Here is a 19,751-nt window from a genome sequence, read left to right on the forward strand (position 1 = left end):
CCAGGTGCCCCACGAGTTTTTTGTTTTTTTTTTTGTTTTTTTTCTTGAGTCCTCCGGATACTCTCTTATTTATTCAGAAACTTCACCTGGGAGTTAGCAGGGGGTCGGGATTGCTTTTGTTTGTTTTCTATCCTTTATTAGTGTGTTGTTTTGTTCCTTGCTTTCAATAAAACTAGAACAATCCCCAACGAAATTAGTACCCTTTTAAATTTGGGAAGTGTGATGATCCTGATACTAAGATACCAAAGTATTGGTGAGGGAGATATTATGGATGCAAGGCAAAACCATGTAACCAATTGCTACTAATTGCCCATGGGTTCAGCTCAAGAAACTGATCTGTTTTTGTTACCCAAAACATTTTCTACTATTGTTTACTTCTTCAGTACCTATTTAGAGAATGTGGAATTGTCCTTGGTTCTTCCTTTGATTCCTTTCAAATTAATTGTTCCTTCAGGCACTCCCCTGTGTCCAGGGACCTGAAAATCCCTCAGGCTCCATTTTGTTCAACCAGGACCTAACCTTAGTCTCTCAAACAGGGCTTTGCCTCAAGATCATGCAAACTAATTTCCCTTCAAATACCCCTTCCCATGATTTACCCCTGAGCTTGTGTGACTAGATTATTATTACATGTTAGGTAACCTAATTCTTGATGGATCTCAGTTTTCATTAACAACAGAGATTGAGAATGGAATTTCATTCCATTCCAAATGAGAATTTCATTAAGAATGGAATTGAAAAAGAATGTTTTTAGGAGACATTTTATACATGAGTTACAAGCAACTGAGAAAAACAATTATCTCTAACTACAGGTTTCTGGATAACCCTTGTGATACCAAACAATCCTATATGTAGGCGACCATCCACCCAGAAGATCACACTCTTTAGAATATAATTATCTGTCCCTGAAACACTGAGTATCGTGACAAAGAGTTCCTGGCATGATGTTGGTACCAAAGTTTACTAAGTTTCTCTGCTGCCGGAGGAAAGAGTAGAAGGGCCTGCAGGTGGATAAAGGCATTATTCTCGAAGCAAGTCAGAATTTTTAATAACATGAAGAATGTACACTGAGATATTCTATGACATATGTGCATTGCATCAATTTTATGGACATATTGTGAACACTTACTGTGTTCAAGGGACACAAGATTTAAGAAAATCCCTGTGGTTGGGGCACCTGGGTGGCTCAGTCGTTAAGCGTCTGCCCTCTGCTCAGGTCATGATCCCAATGTCCTGGGATCAAGCCCCGCATCAGGCTCTCTGCTCAGTGGGAAGCCTGCTTCTCCCTCTCCCACTTCCCCTGCTTGTGTTCCCTCTCTCACTGTGACTCTCTCTGTCAAATAAATAAAATCTTTAAAAGAAAAATGAAGAAATGAGGTTTAGAAAAAAAAAATTATTAAAAAAAAGAGACAATCCCAGTGGTTGCTTACAATCTGATAGAAAATGTATTTTGTTTTAGAAACTATATTTGCAGTACATATTTTATTTGAGCAACTACACTGCAAATTTTTCAGAAACAAAGATTCCTTTCACTCAGAACCAGGCTAAAAAAAGAACATTACTAACATCTTTAGAAATCATCCCAAGAACCACTGCAAAGTGATGTCTAGCGTGATAGGTCAATTTGTAAGTTTTTTTTTTTTTTTAAATTTCACAAGTCAGTGGTTACTTTATTTCTTAATGTTTCAAGATTTTATTTGAATTCTAGTCAGTTAACATATAGTGTAATATTAGTTTCAGGAATAGAATTAAGTGATTTTTCACTTCCATGTAACACCCAGTGCTCATCCCAAGGGCCCTCCTTAACATCCATTATCCATTTAGCCCATCCCCCACCTAATTTCCCTCCAGTAGCCCTCAGTTTGTTCTCTGTAGTTAACAGTCTCTTTTATAGTTTGCCTTCTCTTTTTTTTTCTTTTTTCTATGTTCATCTGTTTGTTTCTTAAATTCCACCCATAAGTGAAATCATATGGTATTTGACTTTCTCTGACTCACCTTACACTTAGCAAGACACTATCTAGTTCCTCCCATGTCTTGGCAAATGGCAAGATTTCATTCTTTTTTGATGGCTGAATAATATTCCATTATATAAATGTATAATATTCCATCATGTTAGGGTGTGTATGTGTGTATATGCATATATAATCTCACTATAGGTGGAATTTAAGAAACAAAACAAATGAGCAAATGAAAAAAAGGAGAGCGAAAAAGAGTGACAAACCAAGAAACAGACTTTTAACTCTATATGGATATATCTTAGTTGTTTTCAGTCTAATACTATGATAAATAATGCAATGATGCATATTTTTGTACATGTCTTTGGGCAGACATTCACTTATTTCACTTCAGTATAAATTTGGGAATAGAATTTTTTGTCACAAGACATTTATATGTTTAGCATAGAGTTTCACAAAGTAAAATGCTAGTTCTCTTCTCTATTCTCAACATGTAAGAGCCATGATTGTTCCACATCTTCATCAATACTCAGCATTCCCACTGTTTACCCATTTTGCAATTCTATAGGTGAGCCATAATATACTACATTTAAGAATTCATTTTTAAGGACGCCTGGGTGGCTCAGTTGGTTAAGCGGCTGCCTTCGGCTCAGGTCATGATCCCAGCATCCTGGGATCGAGTCCCACATCGGGCTCCTTGCTTGGCAGGAAGCCTGCTTCTCCCTCTGCCTCTGCCTGCCACTCTGTCTACCTGTGCTTGCTCTCGCTTCTCTCTCTATGACAAATAAATAAATAAAATCTTTAAAAAAGATAAAAAATAATTCATTTTTATTCCTTGAATACCAAGAAAGTTCAATATCCACTCTAGAAATGTCTATGAAATTCTGAATTTTCATAAGTGTTCACTAAAATGTCTTAAATTTACAAGTACTTGGCCTTCAGAAATTTATATTACCTGGCTTTACGTTTAGGGAGAGGAAGTCAACAATTAATTGAATCAGTTAGTTCTATTTTAGTTTCCATTTCTAGGGTTTAAAAGTTTCTATTTTTTAGTTCAAACCCAGTAGATCTGATAAAACAGTCAATATGTCGATCAAATCAATCTTTAGATGTTGCAAAATATGATTGTCACAAGATAGCAAGTCTGGTTAATCAGACTACATATTAAAATACTCCAAGTTTAAACAACAATCCCCCTACACTCTATTTTTCTTGGACTTGTATATTTAAAACATTTTTTTCTTCCATGCTGCTGCTCATAAGTAACAATTTCAAAAGTATATCTGTTCATTGAGAAAATATGGTACAGATGGAAATCTTGTTATTAAAAAGATAAATTTCTTCACAGTTTTTTTTTTTTTTTTCCCCAAGCATGATACCTAGTGACAGGTCATAGTCTTCCCACAAGTGCCCCCTTTAAAAAAACAGAGAAACCATTTCTTCCACTCTGAAATGTTTCTTCACAAAAATACTTAAAAATAGCAGCTACAAAATCTAAGAAATTCAATGGCTTTTAGCTTCTATAATTGTAATGGATAATTGAGTGTGATGGATAATGGTTCTTCCGACATAACAATATTTCCATGTTATTTCAACAAGCTGCCTTTTGCTTTAACCATTGGAAACTAGACTAAAGAAAGATGAAATAGAGCAATATTAAGAACACACACACGGATGCTCCTTACTTCTAGGGGAGTTAATATGTAGGTCTTTATTGATCTATTATTTTAGTATTCACAACCATTTTATGCACCTTCTAAAAAGTTGTAATATATATAACACAATAGAATGTATAATATGTGTATTCCAGCCACATGACTTACAATCATATAATTGCATTACTAACTTATAATAAATTCTCAAAAATGTTATCTGGTGTTTTCAATTTATTATTTATTTGTTTTTCCATTTGGTACCCCAGCGTATAGGCAGGTGCTTTGGCAAACAGGGATGAAATGTTCAATCCTTGACAAAGAATGCTCCTGGTCTCCTACTAGAAAAGGGATTTCATAAACAGAATGATATTAAAACAGTGCTTAAAGGAGATGTTTTACTGGCATTACAAAAATGGACATTCAACAAGGACTAAGAAGGGGCAGAGAAGGGAGGAAATTTCCCTGAAGCTTTGATAGAGGAGTTAATTTTTGATAATTATAGCACAATGAAGTATTTTACCAAAACCTCTTCCACTACTCTTTATAACCTAACTATTTTGACTTCTTTTCTTCTTTTTTATCCCCCCTCCAGCTTTCTTAGAATAGAATTGAATATAGCATTGGGCCATTTTAAGGTGCACAATGTATGTTTTGATATACATATAATTTGTGAAATCATCACTGCTGGTAAGGTTAATAAAAAATTCATCACCTCACTTAGTTACCAATTTTTTGTTGTGTTGAGAACATTTAAGAGCAAATTCTTAGCAAATTTCAGTTACACGATACAGTATCATTAACTATAGTCACCATGTTGTACATTACATTCCCAAAACTTATTCCTCTTTCAACAAAATGTTTGTATTATTTGACCAACAGCTTCCCATTTCCCTGACACCCCAAACCCCTGGTAATCTCCATTCCACTCTTTGCTTTTATGAGTTCAACTTGTTTAGATTCTGCATGTACGTGAGATCGCACAGTATTTGTCTTTCTCTGACTTTCTTCAGTTAGCATCACATCCGTCATCAAGGTGCACCATGTTTTGGCAATCACACTTCTTTACTTCTAAAGAGTCATGACTTGTCCACCTGAAGATGTCTCTAACCGTCAAATAGTCTGCCTGCTATCTTTACTTCTCCCAACTTGCATATTTTGAGATCTGAGACTCTGTATCTCGAGCCAGTGAACAACCACCACAATGCGTGTGTGTTTGTATGTGTGTGTGTGATACAAATATTTAAAACCACTTTTTAATTTTCAGCTTTTTAGGGCCTCTTTCACATCCTTGTTCCGCAGGCTATACACCAGTGGGTTTAGCATTGGAATCACAAGGGTGTAAAACAATGAGGTCATTTTATCTTGATCAAGGGAGTAGGAAGAACTCGGCCGGAAATACATGAAGAGTATAGTTCCTTGGAAAATTGCAACAGCAGTTAAGTGGGAGGTGCAGGTGGAGAAAGCTTTGAACCTCCCCTCAGCAGAGTGGATCTTCAAGACTGATAAGATTATATAACAATAAGAGACAAGCACTCCTGAAATGGTACTCAGTTCAATGAATCCAAAAACAGTGAATATCACTAACTCATTGACCTGTGTATCTGAACAAGACAGCAATAGTAGAGGAGGCATATCACAGAAGAAATGATTAATCTCATTCGATCCACAGAAACATAAGCGGAATGTTAAAGTCGTGTGTAACAAGGCATCTGCTGTTCCCAGCATGTAAACTGCAGCCATGAGCAGGGAGCACAGTCTGTTGGACATGCTGGCTGTGTAGAGCAAGGGGTTGCTAATAGCCTTATACCGATCAAAGGCCATCACTGCCAGCAGCAGACACTCAGAATCACCAAACATACAGAAGATCAAGAACTGCAGAGCACAGCCAAAGAAAGGGATTGATTTTTTTTTGGCTAAGAGGTCTACCAACATTTTGGGCCCAACTGCTGTGGTATAACAAAGGTCACAGAAGGAGAGATGGCTGAGGAAAAAGTACATAGGTGTGTGAAGCTGGGAATCCATTCTAATTAAAGTGATCATTCCAATATTTGCAAAAAGATTAATGAGATAAACAACAAGAAATGTTGTAAATAGGGTCACTTTCATCCCACGGTTATCGGTAATTCCCAAGAAAATGAATTCTGTCAAGGATGAGCAATTTCCTTCGTCCATTCTTCTATATTCTTGTCTAAACTTTTGAGAAAATGGTCAAGAAAATGATAGATGAACATGCAAGTCTTCTGACCAATGACACAATATCTGTAAAGCAGAATACAATTTCTTTCTGCAATTGTCTTTTATACTCATAAAATCACTTGCTCAGTATCACTCTTTAAAGATGCATTACTATGAAATATGACAGTAATAAAAAATATCTCTGGTAGGTAGTTGAGGAACATTGATCTAAATCTAGATGTCATTTATAAGGTATGCAACTTTCTACAAGCTCTTTTATTTATCCAAGCATTACCTCCATTGTATCAAGGAAGATATTTGAAATGAATTGATACCTCATTACATCTTCTAAATTAGTTGGAAGAAACCCCAATGTTATAGAGACCAGGCTGTAAGATGTAGGACTAAACATTTGTGTAGGCTTGAAAATAGTCCAGGAACACACACACACACACACACAAAGAGTACATTTATTATATCCTTTACAATATATGATTAGGTTAAAAGATTTTTTTTTGGTATTAGTTTTAGAAATAATGATCATGTCACACACAAATAATAATGAAAATAATTATGCTACTTACCCTCATCTGAGTTGTCCTTATTGTTTGCTAAACCTGAAGTAAGCATTATTGACCTTCCTCTAGAAATGTGCTATTGTTTTGCCACAGTACTCATGACCTATTTGTGGAGAGGTTTGGTGCCCAAGGAGGAGACTTTTATAATCAAAGAAAAGGGCTAAAATAAAGTGAAAACAACAGAATTTAATACATACATTTGTCTCTTTGGATTTTGAATAGACTTTTATGTTAAAAAATGGAAATTAGATGAGGCACCTGGGTGGCTCAGTTGGATAAGCATTTGACTCTTGATTTCAGCTCAAGTCATGATCATAAGGTCATGAGATTGAGTCCTGTGTAGAGCTCCATGCTCAGCATGGAGTCTGCTTGAGATTCTCTCTTTCCCTCTCCCTCTGCTCTCCCCAACGTTGCTCTCTCTCTCCCCTTAAAAAAAAAAAAAAAAAAAGGAAATAAGATAATGGCTCTGAGAGATACAAGCTTCTCTTCCTTGTGTATTTGTTTGTATGTGTGTGTCCTGTGTTTTCACATGTATATGTCTCTCTTGTACCTGAGAATAGAAAGTGGACAATAGACTTGTTCTTTAGACCAAAGTGAATATGGCATGTGTGGTTCACACGAAGGTGCATTTGTGCATGTTGTTACTTGTAAAGTGGTGCCTTCATTATTTCTTAAATAAAGCAAAACAGAAAACACTTAAATTCATGTTTATACTTACTTAGTGATGAAAGGAACAGAAGCTTTCCTGTAAACCAACATCAAAATAAAATCATTAAAAAGTCACACCGTGAATGCTAAGTTCAGATAGATGCTTACAGTTTTAAAAAGAAAATATTTTCGGCCATTAAATTGCAGAGTTCACTTAATTGAGTAAGCAGGCAAAAGATGCTTTATTCAAAAAGCTTTTCTTTCCCCTAAAAGGTAAGGTTTTCCCCTATAATCTTTAAATTAAAGTTTCAAAGCCTACCTGAGATGAGCAGGTGTTTGATGACCAAACAATAGGAGGGTAGCATTTTATTTCAGGTGGTGCTTTTGGGACTTAACTCTCTGAAGCTACTGCCCTACTACTACTGAGGCTTTGATGTTACACAAACATACCATTAATTATTTCTGGTTTTGGATAGCCCCCTGTGAATTCAGAAACAATTTTAGCGAAAGCTGAAATTTACTGCTCACTATTGTCATCCAGTTGATTTGTGCCAGGAAGAAAACCCCAAATTAATTTTATAGTATGTTTCGGCTTCTCTGAATTTAAATCATTCTCCTCTACTCAAAGAGGAAATCTAATGAAACCTAAGTCGACCCCTCATTTAATCACTTCTAGCACCTTTCAATTGTTCTTTTTTTTTTTTTTTTCTGTATTTGAAACACTCTTCTTCACACCCCATTTAGGTATGTTACTGCGGTCTGATAGTACTTCCTTTTTTATTGAAGCATCATTGATTACTGTAAAGTTCACCCTTTCAGAGTATACAGTTTTTTGTTCCTTTTTGTAAATACAAATACAAAAATATAGTCTATTTGAGGCTTCAGGAATAAGACCAATATTTAGATTTTGTGTTCTCAAAACTCCTAGTACAGGTATTTGCAAAAGTGGTTGCTTTCTAAATATCCATCGTTGAGTCTTTCTGGCTATTTGACATGGAAGGCGATGTGCAAAGAATAGCGATATCTTGGATTTGGGGATTTTTTCTAATAATATGTCTTATATGTGCAAGGATAATGTGTTTAAAGAATTTTACCTTGATGCTGATAATTTTGAAAAAGCAGAGAAAAAAAGAGGTGACTGCACTCTTATTTTTCCTAATGGCCCACTAACAAAAATTTGCTTCTAGTTCTTAGAATTTTAGGGGCTGTTGGTCTTTGTTTAAAAAAACATAGTAATGTTTACAACAGAGAACTCAAAATGTTTCCATTTACCTAATGCCAAGACTGCTATCTGATCACTATGAGACACTTATGCTACTTAGTCAATAGGCAAAAAGGGGTTTCTCTGTCCATTGGGGTGACTGTTTTTGAATATAAAGAGAACAAGTGATCATTACCATAGAGTTAGGGTAGTGGGATGTGTTCCTGGAATGCAAATTTTTTGTAAGTTATAGAATTTCAAAGGCATGTGACTTAGTTAGAAGAACCCTGGGCCACCCCATAAGGGTAAAATGGCATGCAAAACTTTGTGTAGCCTCTTTTTCTTTCAGACATATGGATGCATGCATGTTAAAAATAAGCATATTTTTGCTGTTGTCTTATTTAGAAGTTGATTGTGATTATAAGACATGTCTCTGAAGAGCATGTGGAAAAGGATGGATTATTTGGGATCCTGCCGCCAATGTGGCTATGGCTGGAGGCTGCATTTCCCAGACCTTTCTAGTGTAGTTTCAGGTTGGAATGAGTAAATGGAGAAATTTGCAAGAGGTTCAAGAATAAAGCTCCTATTTCCATAATGTTTATAGTGGTTCTGCTTTTATTTTATTTTATTTTATTTTTTTTAAAGATCTTATTTATTTGACAGACAGAGATCACAAGAAGGCAGAGAGGCAGGCAGAGAGAGAGGGGGAAGCAGGCTCTCTGCTGAGCAGAGTCCTATGTGGGGCTTGATCCCAGGACCCTGAGATAATGACCTGAGCCGAAGGCAGAGGCTTAACCCACTGAGCCACCCAGGCGCCCCGAGACATTTCCATTCTAACAATATCCTATGCCTATGAAACAAAGTTCCTACTATGGAATTTCAGGCATTAGAATCAGGTTAATAAGTAGGGTCCCAAATGAAGTATTCACTGGGACTCTGGGACTCCCACAAGACCTGATGCAGGACTTGATCCCAGAGTCCTGGGATCATGACCTGAACTAAAGGCAGAGTCTTTAACCCACTGAGCCATCCAGGCTCCCCTGGTTCTGCTTTTATTACGTAAATGATGAGTAAGCAGCTTCAGGAACACAGGGACAACACAAACTTGAGCAAAAACCACAGAGGAAGTCCCACCTAAGTGGGTGACCTCAGAAAGTTCTGACTGTGTTGGGCCTGAAGTACAAATTCAGGCCTTGCTGGCTACCAGGAAGTCTTAGAAAGTTAGCAGGTTCCTGGAACCCTCCAGGATGAAATATAGGATGCTTCCCAGTGGGGAAAGCAGTGTGGGCCATCTAGAAATTTCAGCAAATAACAGCAGCCCTTCAGACCTTGAGAAAACACTGATATCCTATATTTTTAGTTATTCCTTCTCTTGGAAACAGCTATATTTTCTCGTAAGTGGTGTAATATTTAGTGATATAATTATTGAGCATGAAAAGGCAGTGGTGTTGCAAACTAAGATTTTCATAGGCAGCTGGTTATGTAATATTGTACTGTAAACACTCACTCTAATAGATGCTTGCCTAAGTTAACAGCTTAGCAAACATGAAAGCTGTTGATAGATACTCATCTGTATGGCTCTGTGTGATTCTCTATAATCTTGGCCAAGTAAATCTTGGCTAGGTAAACGTAAATTTAATGTTAGAGTATGTTGGTGGGTATGTAACTGTGAGAGCCTGTGCTCTTTTCTCAGCAAATGAAACAACAGAAATGCTTAGGAGAAGCATTGTTGATCAGAAATCCAAAGCCAGGATTCCTAGGAGAATTTAAAACTGACAATGATTTGGGCTGTATCTTGTGGGGATTTTTGCAACAAAGAGTACATGGATTTAAATATACTTTTTAAACCTTGATATTTCCAGGTCAAAGCTTGTAAATATTTACTATCACAGAGGGAAAAAAACGATATAACAAAAAGTAATGTTCAGTATAAAATACCAGTGCTGAAATACATTTTGCAGATACATGCCTCTGATATCAGTCTTCAGGTGTCCCACCAGCACATGTGGGTTCATCTCTGCATGATGATACAAGTGATATATTGGGGAGCTGATTCTATTTTTGAGAGGACAGAGAAAGATGTCCCATCCCTCTAATAATACTTTGGTATATAAAAGATAGACAGGAAGACAAATCAAATAGTTTGCCTTGCAATTAACCTATATTCTTCAAGGTGTTATTTAGGAAAAGTTTCCAAATTACTTTGGTGTAGACTGTGTATAGAATGTTAGCATCATATATTTTTTTAAGATTTTATTTATTTATTTGACAAAGAAACATCACAAGTAGGTAGAGAGGCAGGCAGAGAGAGAGGAGGAAGCAGGCTCCCTGCTCCCTGCTGAGCAGAGAGCCTGATGCTGGGCTCAATCCCAGGACCCTGGGATCATGACCTGAACCGAAGGCAGAGGCTTTGACCCACTGAGCCACCCAGGTGCCCCAAAAGGTTAGCATCATATTATTGAACTAAACTTAAGAAAATGGATTTAATTTTGTATCATTGCTTCCATGATATCCCTGCTTCTCAGCATCTCATTGTACAACATACATTTTAATTAATGTGAACTATTATACAAATATATATATAATCAACATCTACCAAGAGCTTAAAGCGGTACAGGTATGATTCACAGCATGTGCTCAATTAATCACCCAACAGTCGATGGCACGTATACTATATTCCCATTTCACAGATAAGTTAACTGAGACATAGAAACATGAAGTAACTTGTTCAAAATGCCACTCACCAGCCAGCAATAGAGCTGGCACACAAACCAAGAGAATCCGGCCTTCTCCCTCATCTAGCAATCCTCTATGTAACTGAGATATACTACAAATGAACACACACACACACACTTTTCTGAGGTATTTACTATATCCCTAAGATGACCTGATAAAACACCTTTTAGCATTAACTCCAAGGGAGTAATTATTGAATGGTAATCTATTATTTAGCAGCAATTTTGAAACTTTTAAATGTTTTCTTATGTCACGGGGTTATGACTTGAATTTGGCTCTATGAAAACCAAGTGTTTGATAACGTCCCCCGTGGGTCTGCTGGGAGGCATGTTGCATGTTTCTAATTAGAGTTTGCAACTGGGGAGTTAGATGAATCTCAGAACATTAAGGTTCATGAAGAATCTACCTTTAACCCCATAGCTCTCTTAGCAGCATCTTTTACATCTTTATTTCTCAAACTATAAATCAACGGGTTCAGCACTGGGATGATAATGGTGTAGAACACGGAGATAATTTTATCAGTGTTGGGAGAATACAGATAGCTGGGCCGTGAGTAAATGAAGAGAAGAGTCCCCTGATAGATGGCCACAGAAGTCAAGTGAGAGGCACATGTGGAAAAGGTTTTCTTCCTCCCGCTGGAAGAGCGGATCCTCAAGACTGAGCGGAGGATGAAAAAGTAGGAGACGATGATGACGATGAAGCAGATAATTTCCACTGAGCTGCCATAAGTGGAGAGAAGCCATTCATTAACTGAGGTGTCTGTGCAAGATAGCTTAAGCAGGGGAGGGAGGTCACAGAAAAAATGATTAATGACATTTTTATCACAGTACTTCAGAATAAAGGCAAAGGATGTGTGAACCAGGGAACTCATGTTACCTCCAATGTAGGACAAGGCTATCAACCATACACAGATGCCCCGAGACATCACAGCTGTATACAGTAAAGGGTTACAGATGGCGACATAGCGATCGTATGCCATGGCAGCCAAGATAAAGGATTCTGTATCGGCAAAAGCACAGAAAAAATAAAACTGCAGGGCACAGCCATAATAGGAGATAGATTTGTTCTCTGAGAGGAAATTGAACAGCATTTTGGGAACAATGACTGAGGAGTAACAGAGATCTGCAAAGGAGAGGTTGCTGAGGAAGAAATACATAGGGGTTTGAAGGTGAGGATCAGTCCTGATTAACATCATCAGTCCAATGTTCCCTGTTAAGATCATACCATACAAGGTCAGAAACACGAGGAACAGGACAATCTGCAGTTCAGGGCATGTCAGGAATCCTAAGAGGATAAACTCAGTCACCAATGTGTTGTTTCCATCCATCCATTCCATTTTCAGTGTGGTTTTCTCTCTATGAGAACTCCAACATCCTAAAATGGTACGTGGAGGAAAAGAGAAAAACAGATACAATTGCGTGGTTATTTTATTACTACAGCAAACAAACAAGCAAGCAAGTAAAGACTCCAACCCCAAACTCCCCTTCAAATATAAACCCTGAGGGATGTACTTCAGAATTTAGTAACTATTAGATTCCATGGTCACTAGTTTTATCTTATTTGTTTAATGAATGACTCTGTCTTCCATTGGATAGTTGGCTTCTGCATGTAGGGATCTGATTTTGCTTACTTTCTCATATCCAGACACAGCACAACAGCTGGTTCAGGGGATTAAAGAAGTAATGATGGATTAGTGGATAGACTGATGATGATATGAAGAGAAGAAAAATGCACTTATTGCTAAACACAAATTGACTTTAGAGTCCGCCTTAGAATAATAACTGGAGAGCAGTTTGCTCTTTCTTTCCACAACTTAATAGATGGAAGGATGCTGTACTCTTGGCAGAGCAATCTTGGTCATTCTTTTTAATATGAAGTAAAAGTGATATCAATGAAGTGAAAACAAATGCCATTAAAATCAGCTGTGAGTATAATTTTGACAGGAAAGGGTTTAGGATGATTCCACAAATCCTATCAAGATAATAAACCAAAATGGGATGGCTGGGTGGCTCAGATGGTTAAGCATCTGCTTTTGGCTCAGGTCATGATCTCCAGGATCATGATAGATAGAGCCCCAGGATAGAGTCCCATATCAGATTCTCTGCTCTGTTGGTAGACTGTTTTTCCCTCTCCCTCTGTCTCTCTGCTTGTGCTCTCTCTGTCTGTCTCTCTGCTTGTGCTCTCTCTGTCTCTCTGTCTCTCAAATGAATAAATAAAATCTTTGAAAATAAAGATACTAAACCAAAATGATTATATTCATAATTTCTCTATCTTTGGCATTTTATTAGAATTCTTGGCTTCTAGGGAGTGCCTGGTGATTATTAGTTGACAGACTGAATAAAATGAACAAAAAATTAGTAATAAGTTGGCTTCTAATTAAAAAAATTTACTGTATATGGCCTCCTCAATGATTATATGTTCTGTGCAAACAAAAATAGTTAGCTCCCATTTATTTTTATGCTAGTATAAGTCAGGGCATTGAATCTAAAAATTCTGTCAATGTTTTCTTTGGGGACCTCAGAATTTTTTCCAGGAGTAGAGAACAATGGAACTTGAGTTTGAAGTACAAAAATTTTCCACTTAACCTTAAAAGATGTACTTGGAAATACATAAAACAATCAAAGTATTCAATGAGCTATAGTAATATTGCCAGGAAGGGGAGGGAGGGGGGCAGAGGCATGGGTTAAATAGGGATGAGTATTAAGGAGGACACTTCTTATTATGAGCATTGAGTGTTGTATGTAAGTGATGAATCACTAAATTCTACCCCTGAAACCAATATTGCATTGTATGGTAACTAAAATTTAAAGAAAAATATAAAAACTATAATTTACTAAATTCTTCCCAAATCTATAACAAAACAATCTTATAGAAAATAAATTCCAAACAATCAGGTAGCTGGCCAAGCTTCAGTTCTCTTATATGTAACAAAAAAAAAGCTTATTTAAATCAAAAGTATTGTAGACCCTTGTAGAAGGGTCATTGCTAACTGCTGAATATGATTTATGAACCATTTAAACACAATTGTTCTTGCTCTCAAAAGCCTGTTTTTGTACAGTTACAAAGGCAAATCTAGTAACCACAGAAGCCACTTACCAAGGAAGGAGCTGTTTTCCAGTTACCTGTATGAATCATTTTATCAGCAGAACCAAGTACTTTTACATGCTTTCTCATGTCATTGGGGACCTAATAAATGAGGGATTGTCAACATGTTCATTTCTAAGGGGCACCTAGAGAGTAATTAACATGTATTGTTATTGTGAATTATTTTTATTACAAAGTTGGTAATTATAACAGAAATCCTGGTAGTATTAATTTGAATAGGCAATTTTCATTCTTAGTAATATTGGGGTTCTTTGTAATGACACCTGGAATCACAAAGGACCCTCTTTATAGTGGAGGTTCTATGGAAATATTTCAAATATTTGAGAATCTATCATCATTTAATTTTTTTTCAAAAATTCTGTAAAAATTGCTCAAGAATTGTTACTTATTATTAACAGTATGGAAAATTGGTATTTTTTCCCATGTCCTTAAAAGCTGAGCACAGTAGAGGTTTCTGTAGAACCTGATTCCAGCAGGTGCTTTCTGAGAAAATGTAAGGACATACTGATGAATATCTTTTGCCAGAAAGCATCACAATGATGGCAGAACCATCCTAGTTAGTGAGTACAAGCTCTCATCAACTAATTAGTCTTACATATGCAGTATCTGACAGTTTTACTACAACAATGATATTTAAGGGCTAGTTGTAATTAGTGAAACTCCAACTAATGATATAATAAGCTCTATTTTTTTCACAGCATAAAATGAGTTTATTAATGACTCATATTTGCAGAATCTTAGAGACAACCCTGTTAAAACTAATATCCAGTGTAAATATCTATTTCAGGACTGAAAAAATGGCCCAGCCACTTCAGTTTAAGCGTTCTTAAGGATGAGAGTTTCACAGATTCAATTCACTATGGATGTTCTAATCCTTGAAAAATTCCCCGTTATGGTGAACTCAGATCTGAATTTAGATTTCTTCTTTATTTGAGGGGTGATCCTTCCATTTATATGCAAACCATATTGAAATTTTTTGTTTACTGACAGGGTTGATGAACTAAAAGTTAACAATTTAAGCAAAAATAAAGTCATTTTAGCAGAACATGGCTATACTGAGAATGTAACAATAAAACCAAACCAAAACAAACAAACAAACAAAAAACTACTATAGGGGCACCTGGGTGGCTCAGTCAGTTAAGTCCTGGGATTTATCCCCACAGAAGCCCTGCTTCTCCCTCTCCCTCTGCCTGCCATCCCCCTGCTTGTTCTCTCTCTCTCGCTATGTCTGTCAAATAAATAAATAAAATCTTGAAAAAAATTCACTGTAAAAAAATTTTTAAAAAGTTTTAAGAAAATTTACCGTGATAATGATGGCATGAAAAAATTTTAAAAATGTTTTAAAATTTAATAATTTTAGTGAAACTAATTCTCTGTTTAATTTTACATTTTAAGATGCAATTATTTAGAATGTCATCCATTAAAAGATAAAAAAATACCCATTCTCTTTCCCTCTTCCTATTCTTAAAGAAGAGGTTGATGACCTAACACCAACTGAGTTATCCATTTGAACCCACAGGCAGAGAGGTCCAAGCCTTTAAGATTGTTGTAAAATGTAGCAGTAATATTCCTCTGCAGCAAAACATTTGGAATCTCTGCATAATTCCTGGGATTTTGCACCACTCTTTATGATGATTCTAAATGTCCCTGCCATCGTATTCAAGAGAGCTGGAAGGCCAAGTGAGATGGAGAGAACTTGTCTTGTACTGATGAGCTAATTGTACTCACTATTCAAGAGTTCCAGAAAAACATAGTTGTTAGGCAAATAAATGCAGTTGAAATTTAACTTTGTAACATCAGATCAGCTGGTAGATAGCAAGTATAGATATTGGCTATTAGTTTTAGATATTAATTTACAAATAAAGGCACTGCAGGTGATATTACTTTGCTACATCTGATTTTATATTATCTGATACCAGAAAATGACACAGGACTTAGTAAGCAGCTGATCAGATATCTTCCATGCAGGAATTACTGAGAGAAGAGAGAGATACAGTATTTGCATAACTCAATAATCTCTGTCATTTCCATTAAAAATTAAAAACAAAAAAACAACCTTCCATTTGAGGTAGGATGTGATCACTCATGGTTGTTTTTTGCTTCCATTGATAATTTCTTGATGGGGGGGATAAAGGGTATATTAAAAGTAACATACAGACTAGACACTATCCTCATACTTAACCTGGAAAAGAAGAATTAAAGCAATACCTTAACATTTACCCTAAGATGACTTAGCTATCCCTCTGTTTTTTTTAGCATGACTAAATTTATCCAAGCGTTTTGCAAATGTTTTTATTGCTCTTTACAAAAATTTCCTCAACAACTCATAGACTCTTCAATGGAAAACATCAACAGTTTACTCCTCAAATTCTTTGGATCCCTTGCCACAAAATCCTTTCTTTGTTTCCACCAATCTGAAATAATATCTCTTGATCTCTAGCTAGTCCTATCAAAGTCTACCTTCAAACTCCGTGTCTTAATTAATTCTGCTCTGGCTTCCCCTTCCCTTCAGAAACTGAAATCTCTGTGAGATGGTGTTCTCTGTTATTAAGGCAAGCTGTAAACTCCGCGTAGTCTTATCAACTGTTTACTTTGGTGATATATGAGGAAATCACCTTTTGCATCATATTTAGAAACTCATTATGGACTAGAGAACCTTTAAGAAAGGTTATACCTATTTAGAGGTGAGCTGAAAATTTATAACTGTCCCTGTAGGAATTTATCAAGTATAAATATGAGCAAGAGACTGAGAATATCAGCTTTCCTAGAACTTTTAGCAGTTACATAGTGCTGGAATACCAAAACTTAAGATGTGAGGAACCTCAAACAAATGGTAGATTTTCTATTCGAGACATTTTCTAAATTCAAAGCTTCAGCGTATAATAGACAAAAAGCACTAAAAATTTCAGAAAAACAAAGTGTAATGTCTCCCAATTTCTTAGTGCTTAGAATACAAAGACCTGCTATGAATTTAGGTTCTGAGAAAAAACATACACACACACACACACACACACACACACACACAAGTATAAAACCCTAAAGCGATTTCTCATTTGACCTCATAATCAGAAACCACATTTCCCTGGGAATCTAATCTGAGAATACAGATATGATCCCTGGAACAGGGCTTTAGTCAGACTCAAAACAAACGAACAAACAAAAAACTTGCCAAACTTTTGGTAATTGCACACACAAGAACAGTACAAAACTGGAAATTTGTGTGGCCTCAAACACATAGTGATCTTCCTTTCATGGCATTTGCCATGAAAAAAGTCTAAAGTTGGTCAGGGTGGGAGATTATAGATATAAACCAGAAACCTCTGAAACAGGAAGTTCTTTCGATCTCTTCTTGCTAAGAGACTAAAAGAGCCCATGTTCTTAAGTGAAAACCTAGAACGCCATGCCTTAGAAATAGGAGTGAACTGTAGGTACACTCCATCTTGCCAAAACTGTTAAGGAAGATTCAACTCAGATCAGTTTCTGGTTGAATTGAGATTATCAGACTTAACTTCTTTGGAGGAATGATTGAACCATTTTTGGTAGGTGAAATCATCTGGACCATTTTTCTTTGTAGTCACTATATGGCATGAAATAAGCAAACATATTACTACACAGAGGCTAAAAGCAAATGAAGATTGAACCACACTTTGGAGCTGGCAAGTAAGGACCTTAAAATAATTGTAAAAGTAGGTATAAAAAAATTAAATTGGAAAAATGACCAAAAAGCAGAGAAATTCACCGAGGAATTAGAACCTATAGCAAATAATTAAATTAATTGAAAAATATATCTATAATGAGCAACTTATTGAACTAATTTAATTTAATGAATGGTGAATATTAGGAAGCAGGGGAATGAATGAAAACTGATGAGTCAGAGGGCTTGTATTAGGATCTTTTGCTTGGAACCTGAAACTAATGTGGTATAGAAAGTCATCAGAAAAATAAATTCTTTGTCACACAAATACCTAGAATGCCCACTTTGAACCAGTTCTGAAAGTAATCAGACTTTCCCAGCAAGCGTTCTTTCATATTGGGACTGCTTGGGAAAGAATGAGTAGAGTGTTTTCTGTTTGTCCCAGAGTCTACAGAGTTGTTACATCTTCTACACACTGGATGGAGCCAGAGACAACCATGTAATCACCTAAGCAGTAAGTCTGCGTCCTAAAGACACCCCTAATCTTCCAGTTTTCTTAGAGATCTTTGGTGTAATTCTTATTTCATTCAGATGGACAGTGTTTCATTTCTCATCCTATAGGAATGTTTTTCAGATTTCATTATTTTCTTTCAACAAACACTTCTGTTACTTGGGTAAGATAAATCTCTTCTCTCTGCATATAATATTCTGATTTTCAGCTCCAATAAAGTACCTTAAACAGGAAATCCTGATTCTATACTTTCCCACCCTTGGGATCAATACCCAGTAGGATGAATTAATTTTATGGAAGATCAACTAAAATACAATTGAATTAAAATCGAACTCCTGTTCTAAAACAAGTATCAAATTAGCAAAAATTAGTGATAATTTAACCATAAATCAGTCCTACAGAAACTGTCAAAACAAGGAGAAAAACTAGTTTACATGAATGAACAAGTATAAGAAAAGAGCCTCTTCTTTTGGGACTACTGCAATCTAACATATGTAGACCAGCTATCTTTCTGAAAAGAAATAAAATAATGAATAAAGCAATTTTAAATCTACACAAAAGCATCAAATAATAGACAAGAAACTCTATTTTTACCAAACTGAGCACTAAAGAAAGAAAAATCCTCATCCCTTTACTATGTATAAATAAGAGAAGTATTTAGAGCCAATGGGGAAATGAGTCTAATTAAAACTGCATTAAATTCCAGACCAAGCTCAACTATAGAATTGATTGACTCAGTCCCTTATTCTAGCAGCTACCCAGAGGAATTGTTCTTGATGCTAAGGGCAAATGTTATCTACTTAAGTCTCTACTGTTTTTTATGCAAAATATCCCATGTAAAAGAATTTTAAAAAATCATGAGACCTATGTAGAGGCAGGAAAATGTGATCCTTAAAAAAATAAATAATAATAATAATTGTATAACAGCCAGAAAAATTACACCGACACTCAGATCTAGAATCTCAATGAACATACAAAGAATGTGAGGTGAATTACGTCTAGGAATAGAATAATTAAATAAAAGAAAATGAAGCAAAACAACAGCAAAAATAACTATAAAATAAGCAAAGTAGCCCAAGCAACCATCACATGAAAGGAACATAAAAATGGGTGTTGATTTCTCATCAGAAATAAAGGATTTCAAAGACATTAGAATGACAATGACAATGTTAGAAAGATGAAATTTAAGAAGTCAAATTATTATTCTGTATTCAGAAAAAAAGTGACACTCAAAATTTCTTACAAAAATGATACCAGGCCAAAGGGCTTATCTGGTAAATTCTAATATTTTAGCAGGAAACAGTTTCAAATTATACAAAATTTTTCCAAGAATAGACAAATATATCATACTGCTATACTTTTTGTATGAAACCAAAAGAACCTTAAAACCAAATCCTGAGGAGAATTTCTTTATAAATGAGAACATTATAGTCTGACTTATGGAAATAGATACAAAAAAATCCTTAATAAAATATTAGTAAATCAAATCCAATGTTACTTAAAGCAGATATAACATGACCAAGAAGGATTTATTTAAGAAATTCAGTATTGGTAAG

General features: G+C 35.8%; 2 protein-coding genes across 2 annotated transcripts; both read right to left on the reverse strand.

Annotated features, from left to right (window-relative positions):
* Positions 1-4,867: 4,867 nt before the first annotated feature.
* On the reverse strand, positions 4,868-5,779 carry LOC116599287 (olfactory receptor 5W2-like). Its single transcript, XM_032359085.1, has one exon. It carries the CDS (start codon positions 5,777-5,779, stop codon positions 4,868-4,870), a length of 912 nt encoding a protein of 303 aa, XP_032214976.1.
* Positions 5,780-11,336: 5,557 nt separating this feature from the next.
* LOC116599286 (olfactory receptor-like protein OLF1) lies at positions 11,337-14,098 on the reverse strand. Its single transcript, XM_032359083.1, has 2 exons — positions 14,042-14,098; positions 11,337-12,319 (listed from the first exon to the last, which is right to left on the reverse strand). The coding sequence occupies exon 2, from the start codon at positions 12,279-12,281 to the stop codon at positions 11,337-11,339; it is 945 nt and encodes a 314-aa protein (XP_032214974.1). The 5' UTR covers positions 12,282-12,319; positions 14,042-14,098.
* Between the last annotated feature and the right edge of the window lie 5,653 nt (positions 14,099-19,751).

The sequence above is a fragment of the Mustela erminea genome, chromosome 9, assembly GCF_009829155.1.
Source record: "Mustela erminea isolate mMusErm1 chromosome 9, mMusErm1.Pri, whole genome shotgun sequence".
In the NCBI taxonomy this organism is placed as follows: domain Eukaryota; kingdom Metazoa; phylum Chordata; class Mammalia; order Carnivora; family Mustelidae; genus Mustela; species Mustela erminea.

Bases quoted from the DNA above. Each gene is read 5' to 3' on its own strand.
- LOC116599287 (XM_032359085.1), bottom strand. From the start codon at position 5,779: ATGGACGAAGGAAATTGCTCATCCTTGACAGAATTCATTTTCTTGGGA.
- LOC116599286 (XM_032359083.1), bottom strand. From the start codon at position 12,281: ATGGAATGGATGGATGGAAACAACACATTGGTGACTGAGTTTATCCTC.